Source organism: Patagioenas fasciata, chromosome 6 (genome assembly GCF_037038585.1).
Source record: "Patagioenas fasciata isolate bPatFas1 chromosome 6, bPatFas1.hap1, whole genome shotgun sequence".
Classification (NCBI taxonomy): Eukaryota; Metazoa; Chordata; class Aves; order Columbiformes; family Columbidae; genus Patagioenas; species Patagioenas fasciata.
In genome coordinates this window covers 32,496,776-32,505,866 of record NC_092525.1, presented here as the reverse complement: position 1 = coordinate 32,505,866, position 9,091 = coordinate 32,496,776, and the positions used below count along the sequence as shown (strand labels likewise).

The window sequence follows — 9,091 nt, the reverse complement described above, 5'->3', positions numbered from 1 at the left end:
ACCTAAGGAAGGGCAACTTGTCATGGAAATGAGGCTCATCTCCAATCAGGGGTTAACTGCCACGGCTAACTCCCGAGGCAGGAGCAAAATCGCCATCTCTTGATATCTTCAGGACCAGGGGCCTTTCTGGAAGGCACGTTTTACTCAAACACAAATTATTGGACTTAATGCCTTAGGAACTGGATGAAATCATACAGTCCTGTAACGCAGGAGGTCAGGCAGATGATTTAATGGTCTCTTCTGGCCTTAAGAGACGTTAACTTGGCCGGTTTCCGCCCGCTGGTAGCAAATAATCCCCTGGCTGTGGGTCTCCCGCACGGCCCCGAAGAGCCTGGTGCAGGACAGGCGCTGGTGGGAACGGGCTTCCCCCGCACGGGTGAGTGCCGAGGTGGAACGCCGCCTGTTTCGAGGCAGCCACTGGCCGTGCTGTTCACTCAGCTAGGGCCCGCCCGCTTAGAGTTGCCCCGGGCTCCCTGCGCCCACTGAGGGGCAGGGTTCGTGGGGGACCCTCCCCTGAGTGACAGCCAGGCAGGGTGCCCGTCCGACACGGCCTGCCCCTGTCCCCATCCCCGCAGCGGAGTGTTCAGCGGAGAGAGGGCGGTGAGGCTGGGTGTGGTGCTGGTTCTCCAGGAAGGGAAAGGACTGGCCGTGCCGCCTGTACCACTGGTGTTTAACTCGGAAATGCGAGGGGAGTGATCCGCTCCGGGCAGTGAACCTCACGGCTGAGGCGCTCTGCACCGAGAAACTGGTGCACGCAACCCGCCGGTACCCTGGGTGGGTAGGGCGGCCACCGGTGGGGGTAACCCCGAGGTGACGCTGCCCCGCCACGAGGGCTGGTCCCGCAGCCACACCGCCGCCGTGCTGGGGAAGGGCACCGCTCATCTTCACATGACAGCTCCAACGCTACCTGCGCCGGTGGGTGCTGAAGAAACTGCCCTAACCCGTCCTTACCCAGCACTTCCAGGCAGAGCGAAGCGCTGGCACGTCTGAAGAACGAGCGTTTACGTTAACTGTACTGGGACTGTAGGGACATATACAACAAAATAGTCCGGATTCCTGAGGACATTTTCTCTTCCAGCTGCTTTCTAAATATAGCGCACGGCAATCCACTACCTAGCACCGTGTCCTCGCTGTTGCACTTACGGAAATTCAAAGTCAAGCTGAAGAGGAAAAAAAAAAAAAAAAAAAAAAAAAGACAAAGATACAAAGACAAGAGAATTTTAAGAATTAAATAAAAAAGTGAGCATTGAGTATTTAAAATCCACGTCTGCATTAAGGTCACCCACGCGGCGAGAAGGACCGTCTATCCTTATTTTAAAACAGCTGTCTTTTCCACGGGGACAGTTGTTTGCCTCCTGACCCATCGATAGCCTATTAATACAATTTAATTCTGCAGTTGTTTCTGTTTAAAGAGTGTTTGGAGCGAATTGTTTCTTTTGTTTATGATCAAACAAACGAGCTCTGGTAATCTTATGTTTTATCTCCCTAACATATGGAAAAGCTATTTATCCCAGCCAATCACAATAAAGTGAAGAAAACCCCATTTTATGGAAAGGTATATATCACAAGTTTGTTCATCATTAAAGATATGATTACCAGTGAAAACCCTCCGAAAGTGGCACATTTATGATTCCAGGAACAGATGGGGACATCCATTTTCCTTGCAAATACTTTTGAAATTGCTCTACTGGTAGCAGTATAAAAATGATATACAGATGCCAGTGCCAACGAAGCTGGGACAAGAGATCCAGATTTACACAGTAAAAGCTTCACATGCGCTCTGTCAGGTTTGATTGATCTGCACTATACCTCAGAAACTTGTTGACTGGGAAAGGAAACAGCGCAAATAATTCACCGCAACAAGGCAGATAATTCACCCCGCCAATCGCTCCGCTCCGCTTCTCCGGGCTGTGACATACGAGTCCTCCCGCCGCACAAAGAAGCATCATTCTCCAGCGTGAGCAGCGGTCGGTGTCACGGAGGGGGGAGTAAGGGGGAGAGAGAGAGAGAGAAAAAGAGAAAGGTGGGAGCAGCGCACACAAAAGGAGGGAGAGGAGAGACAAGGGGAAGTTGGCTTTGGGCAATGGGCACAGCCATCCACCTTCTCCACGCGGAGCCCAGGCCGAGCCATTCAGCCCCAATTGTCATTATCATATTGATTAAGTTCATCAGAGAGCAATTTTAGGTTTAACGCCAGCGGATGGGAGAGGGAGCAAAGAATTATCTAAGAAAAGCACAACATTCTTACCGCAGGGACGTTTCCCTGTTCCAGTTCATTGAGGGAGTTGATTAAGTTTAAATGAAGCAGACACTGGATAAAAGTAAGGGTATTGACCACTGGGCAGCGCGGTCTGTGCTTGAAAAGGCCTGATACATGCAGAAAAGCAAGATTTGCTAAATGCTCTAATCTTCAATCAAATCTTACATCAATACAGACAAAGTTTGGTAATGAGAGATTCAATGAAGCATGCGGGAGAAAGAATTAATCCTCTTGGTCTAAACTGGGTTCAACTTTGAAGCCTGCTCCGAAGGAAAGACAGTTATCTAAATGCTAAATAAGAAACTTATTGTACTTTTCATGGCATGCTAATCTTTTGTCTATTTCATCTCTATTATTTGTATGCTCATAGGCGGCAGTTGTCATGGTGATTATATCAAACCCACTTCTGTGCGGATGGCTGCGAGGAATCAGGGCCTCCCTCCAGCCCTCCGCCGGGGCCAGCCCTGCCCTCCCGCCCGCGGCAGATCCCGCATCCGGCCCCGCCGCTCGGCCCACGGGGACACGGAGGGACAGAAATCGCCTCCCCGGCACCAGCGGCGTTTTGGCAACACCGGCCCCCTCCTCTCTCCTGCTCATCACCTAAGCCGGAGCGGTCTCTCTCTCTCTTTTTTTTTTTTTTTATTTTGGTGAGCTTGTCCTGATAAGCTTTTGATGTCACAAATCAAACACTCGCCAGGAGGTAGATAATGGGGAGTGTGATCTCCTCTATTTGTACATAGACAGCGCTTTTGCACCGGCACTGCCTTGAACCAGTGTCAAACTCCTCAGGCTTTTTTAGAGTCTGCCTGCCGCCCCCCGGCCCGGGGTGCCCTGCACCACGAGGGGGGTCACCCCGCTCCCCGCCCGTCCCCGCCGGGAGCCGCGGCTCGCCATGACAAGGGGAATTAAGATTCATATTATGCAAATGCCGAGGTGAGCGCAGACACTCTAATCGCGCAAGATTTGGAGGAAAAGAAGAAAGCGGGGGGCGGCGGAAAGAGAGAGCGCAGGGCTATTTTTTTTTAACCGCACGTTGTTAACACTTGCGGGCAGCGGCCAGTAGCAGGCACCGAGCTCCGGTCCAAGGGTAGCGCTGCGGAGACCGGCGCCTCGGCACTCTGCGCCCAATGGAGCCGGGCAGACCTAGAGGGGAGGGGGTGGAAATTCCCAGGCTATTGATCTGACATCCTAATTTATCCTTCGATAACCGGGAAGGACTAACGGAGGCTTCCTTTGCACAGCTCCGGAAAGAATGCAGTCAGCACAAATAGGGGGCTGCGGGAAAGAGTGGGGCCTTCCCCCGTCTTGTTCCCTGCGATACAGCCATCTGAGCGCACAAGGGTGGCACCCGAGCTTTTATGTCTTTTACAAAAGTTGCCAAATTAAGGCCGGATTAGGGCTCCCTTCAGGATTTGTGGGCTCTTTAGTGGCCGGGAGCTGCCCATATAGCCCACCAGCCCTTATGAAAAGCTTAAAAAGTAATAAAAGGGGGAGTGATCCCCAGAGAAAGTAACGTGTATAACCCTTATTAAAGGAGCAGCGAGTGAGGCTGTGAACTTGAATAACTGTTTGAACTTTAATTTGTTCATTAACAGGATTTGCCCCTGACTGTGAATGTTATTACTTCTCTTAAAAGCGAGGTGCAAATGCAAAGCCATAATGAAAGAGCCTGGCAAAAAGTTAAACGCCCCGTAATTACAGTAGCCTCATTGAAAACTTAAAGTAATACAAAAGTGCAGAAAACGGGAGCCGGGCTGATATTCTCCCAACACCCCGGCCTCGGACAGTGAGCTCCGGGCCCCAGCTTTCAGCCCTATGAACTCCCACTAGTTCACTATATCCGTATGCGAAATCGTTGTGTTTAAACAAGTTTTAAACACCCTTAAAACATCTTAAAAATAATCCGTATACTTCCGTTTTCCTTTTCCTCAGTGGGAGAAGCCTGGTTATTCCTCTAAGTCTTGAGTGAAACACGGTGTCTGAAGTCAGATCTAATCTGCATGTTTGTATCCTAAACAGGGCACATTAGCTCCTCTCCCCCTCATCACACCGACAGTAGATAAAACTCTGGAGAACCGGAATAAAACAAACTACTACTCCTCTCAGAAGGTATATGACTTTGTACTGATGCGTTTGCCAGTTAGCTTCGCGCTGACTGTCGTTTTATCTGTCAGTTATCCCTTTCCAGGGTTTGTCAACTGTGTTTTTATAGATTCGCTTGTCATCTGCATCCTTCCTCAACAGGAACATGCAGCCAGGTCGCAATTAAATATACAGATACACGAGCTGCTAGCGAGACTTCACCCTCCTATCCGCAGCCGAGCCGGGGAGCTGATTGCCCTGTCACTTCTTCTTTAGACTTAAAACGCCTTAAAACTCGCCGGCAGAGCGCCGCATTCGTTAACCGGGCGCTTGCTTTTGTCCGCCTCCCTCTCGCCAACGACAGCTTCTTTGAAGTGGGAACTTGAGCAGCTCCTCATCTGCCGGGGGCGCTGAGCCCGGGGCCCCGGGCCCCGCATCCCGCCCGTGCTCCCGGCCCGGGGGAGGGCGGTTGAATTATGGATTTGACAGGTCGTGGGGGGCTCCCTGCACCGGGGAGACAAGCTGATAGTGAACCCCGAGAAATGCAGCCGTGCCCTGGACTCTCCCACCACGGCTGGTGGTAGCGGGCATCACCTCCAGCCGTCTGGCTGCACTTTCCAAGGCAGGTGCAAATGGAGACACCTGATCGAGTCAGGCTTTGCAACCACGATTCAAACCAGAGGAAATGCAAGACAGCACTTCAGAAAGAGAGCAGGAGTGAAAACCCCTCTACTAGTTCAAAATGCTTTTCTACACCTACGACTGCCTGCACATTAAGGAGATCATACTATCTTAAGTAGTTGTACCGTTTCAATTGCATCACTATAAATAAATATATGCCATATTTTACAGGTCCAATTATTTACTTTTCACATTTTCAGCACCATTAAACTCATTAGAAAAAGAAAACAAACCGAAACCATAGCTATTTAACCAAATCGGTACTCAGAAAAAAAAAAAAAATCACATTACTCAAAGTAAATAAATTTCTTCAACTCTACTCTACTTGCCCATCCCAGAGGAGATAGTTGCCACTATCACCCAAGGAAAGGTCTGCAAAACCAGCAAGACCCAGCTATTAGCTGAGAAGCATTAAATGCAGCCTGGTCTTGACCCAGAAGACATCAGCCAGGAAAGAGATACGATTTTCTGTAATTGTTGTACTAGCTTGGAAATGGAAAGAAACTTTCTAAAATAACCAGGTCCCAGTATAGTAGCATCTTATCTACAAAAATACCTTAATCTGCACCTGGTGATGACACAGCAGGCCAGGCAGGGATCAAAGCACAGGTGGAATGTGTTTTCTGAAAGAAACAGGACAAAAAAACTTACATAGCTGCATTTGGTGCCACATCTGAGTGGTCTTCAGCTCCCATCACCCTGCCATCATATCACAAAAACTCTGCACATAAGTGACAGGACTGTTATCTCTAAGAGTGTCCCTGAAGGAAGGGTCCCAGCCTTCTCACCAGGCAAACAAAAAGGCGTTCCTGACAAGGGTTGCTAAGTAATAGCATACCCAAGCTGTAATCGGGTTAGTAAACAGCACAGAATTGTCCTGAAAATAGGAGCCTCACCGTGGCCTTGGCCTTGCAATGACCACGCACCAATACAGGCTGCCATGCTCAAATGGCTGTACTGTGGTGTGACTGCACAGCATTTCTTGCAGGATCAGGGCAGGAACTACTATTATGTTGTTAGGTTCCCCCCATCTAACCTCTGATGATTGCTTTACACGTGAAGAGAATTTGATACAGCACAGATAAATAACATCTGAGGCTTGATCAGACACTGATTAAATTGCTCAGCTTCACTGAGTGGACTTGATTAACTGCAAACTCGGATCTGGATGTCACCTTCATAGGAACATCACAAGCCTACCTATTTCTGCTGGCAGCCTCACCTACACGCTGACGGGAGGATGACAAAATGGAGCCTGCCAGAGCAACCCCCAGAGACCCCGTGGGCACAGAGGCAGAGGCTGCTCAGAAAGAAAATGATTATGGGCAAGCAACACCCCCAGCAGCCAGTAGGGCCCGAGGATATGTCGCCTCGTGGTCAAGAGTCCATCAAAGTAAAAAACTATTAAAAAAAAAAAAAGAAAGAAAAAAAAAAAGTAGGTGTCTGTTCGGCTCACAGGAGGTATTTTTCACTTTTAGCAGAGCAAGGTGCTTACCGCTCCTAGCAAGCGCTTGGGTGAGGACTGCGTATGTTAGGCCACAGGAGTTTGTTATCAGAACATAGGAGGGGTTTGCCACAGCTTCTCCAGGCTGGGGTTGGCTGTAAGATGTGCCTTCTAGCTTCTGCTCTGGTAGAACTCCAGCACTCTCACCTTTGAAGACAACATTAATTTTACTTTACATATGCACTGGCAGATCAATCTGCTATGTATTTCTGATCAGATAATGCATGCAATTCGATGTGCAAGATATATGAATTGTAACACTTTTATAAATCAGCATTTTACACAACACATCCTACTCCTGTGAGCTAACCTTGTCTTCAGAGCTGACAATTTCCAACATCATTGCTTTGAAGCACTGAAATGGCAAGACAGTTATCTACTGAGCTAGCACAGACCTCTGAAAATAATTATATAAATACTGTACAAAGCATCTGAAACTGATTTATGAAATAGTCAGGAATTAAAATCTTGATATATTAGCAAAAATAACTAGACCTTTAAAGCCAATAAGCCCTTAGGCTGTAATGAAAATCGTTGATGTAGATTCCAGTCAGAGCAGGAAAAAAATATCTATTCTTTCGATGCCGGTGCAATCACACACGGAAAAAAAAAAAATAAAACTGTTTTCCCTTTCATGCAGATAAAAAAAATAAAAGCGATCTTGAACCAGCTGCATGAAATGCTTCCCGGTGAGGTGTTTCAAGTTTAACTTTCGGTTATTAGCTAGTCAAATTTATATCGCTGCGTAAAACCGCCTGGTTCTTCGCAGACAAAATAATCATAATAAAAAACAAAAGCAAGTGCTCTCCCGGAAGGGTCTGGCAGCCTACAGGCAGCTTCGCTCCCACGAGGCTCCTGTAACCCGGCGGTGTCGGCAGCAGCCGGGGCTCCGCGGCGCGGCGGGAGCTCTGCCCGCCCGGCCCAGCTCTGGGCCCGCGGTGCCGCTTACCTGCACGGCGGCGGAGGGGCTGGCGAGGGCGGGGAGCAGGAGCGGGGACAGGACCTCTTCTCCAGGAGACAGATGCTTTGGAGCGGCGCCCGCGCCTCCTCCCCGTTTTCTTTCCAAGGGATGCGGAGACGGAGCCAGGGTGCGCGTCTCCCTAACCGGGAATCGATGCGCTGTGCCCTCGGAGCACGGGGGTGTTGCCCTGCCCTGCTCCCACCGGCACCGACACTCTGTCCTTCGGCCAACCGAACCGGCAGCGCCCAGCCCCGGAGCACCGTCTCCCGGCGCTTCGCCACAGATTTACCCCAGCGCCCTCCTCAAATAAAGCTTTTTTCCCACCTTTCTTTTAAAATTAAAATTACTAATGCGCTTGGTTATATCATTGAAAAAAATATTTCTAACGGGAAAAGACTCGCGGGGACTAAAACCCGCAGATGACGGTAGCAGCACGGTGGCACCTGCGAGCAGCGCCAGCGCTGCCGCATTGCCAGCTCCGGCGCCGTCGCTGTCGGAGGCGACTGGGGTGATGTCCGCGGCCATTTGAGTCCCCGTTTAGCTCGATGAGCGATATGCATATATATATTTGATATATATAATTAGCAAACCTCGCTAGCAGGTTGTGTGGGGACGCGGAGCCGCACAGAGTGGCGATACCCGCTTCAGCACCGAGCAGCGGAGCCGGCGGGGAGGACGCCCCTTCTCAGGGGCCGCGGTGGAAGGGCCTGGCCGGGTGGGGCGGGCAGAGTGACAGGCAGCTGAACGCGGTCTCCCCGCCGGCGGGCAGGGGTAGCGGTACTCGGGGTACTTACGGTGCCGCGGCCGGCCCGGTCGAGGGACCCGGAGCTGGCGCGGAGCCGCCGGAGCGCGGGAGCGGTGCCCCCTGGCGGCTGCGGGGAGAAACGCCGCGCGCGTCCCCGCCGTGTCGGTGCCCGGCGAGGGGGGACCCGTCCCGTCGGCCCGAGCCCAGATGTCCTTTCGATGGCGGTCACTTGTGCCGCGCCGTCCTTGGGCTAGGCTGAAGCGATCAATTAGCGCCGCGAAGTCAATCGCCTCACGCCGCGGGGTGGAGGCGGGGGGGGACATCGGGCGTCCGAGAGGTGCGCCTGCTGCTCCGGCCCACCCCCCTCCCGGGGCCGGGATCCCCGCCCGGGCACCGCGCCGGAACTGGCCCAGCCCGGCCTCCTCCCCCGGCGCGGTGCTGCTCTGTCCGCGCAAGGAGTCGCACGCTCCCCCCCGCATGTGGAATCTGCAATCAACTGCCCAATTTTGTCATTTGGAAACACTAATTATCTAATCACGCCACGCTGCAGAACGTACTTGTCTGCCCAATTAGCTAGGACAATTATTAAAATTCGGAGGCCTAATTATGTCTCAATTTAATGCTGGCAAACTCGCGTATAGAGCAGTAATTAAAATCCTCTCCTTGCCTCTGCCTTTAGGGCAGCGTTGATTAGGACCTGTCAGGGGCTGCGCTGCACCGAACCAGCCAAGCGGATTGTGCAACATGACCCCGCATTGTTAAGTGTGTCAACATATTAACCTGAATTCCCTTCAGCCCCCATAATCACATTTGGTAGGAGGAAGAAAAGGGGCTAAAACATAAAGCATTTTATTAAAA

General features: G+C 51.1%; 1 protein-coding gene across 3 annotated transcripts in view; it reads right to left on the bottom strand.

The window, feature by feature from the left end:
• LOC139828311 (uncharacterized) overlaps positions 1 to 8,714 on the bottom strand; it is a 14,132-nt gene extending 5,418 nt beyond the window's left edge. For 2 of the 3 annotated variants that reach the window (XM_071810457.1, XM_071810456.1), the window contains exons 1-5: positions 8,283 to 8,714; positions 6,519 to 6,674; positions 5,580 to 5,646; positions 1,810 to 1,950; positions 952 to 1,160 (exon numbers count right to left, since the gene is read on the bottom strand). In XM_071810457.1, coding sequence (XP_071666558.1) covers positions 1,007 to 1,160; positions 1,810 to 1,950; positions 5,580 to 5,646; positions 6,519 to 6,674; positions 8,283 to 8,712 — 948 coding nt within the window. In that variant the 5' untranslated portion in view covers positions 8,713 to 8,714 and the 3' untranslated portion in view covers positions 952 to 1,006. Of the gene's footprint in view, positions 1 to 951; positions 1,161 to 1,809; positions 1,951 to 5,579; positions 5,647 to 6,518; positions 6,675 to 8,282 lie in introns of those variants that run through there. The other variant, XM_071810458.1, reaches the window with a different exon arrangement.
• Positions 8,715 to 9,091: the final 377 nt, after the last annotated feature.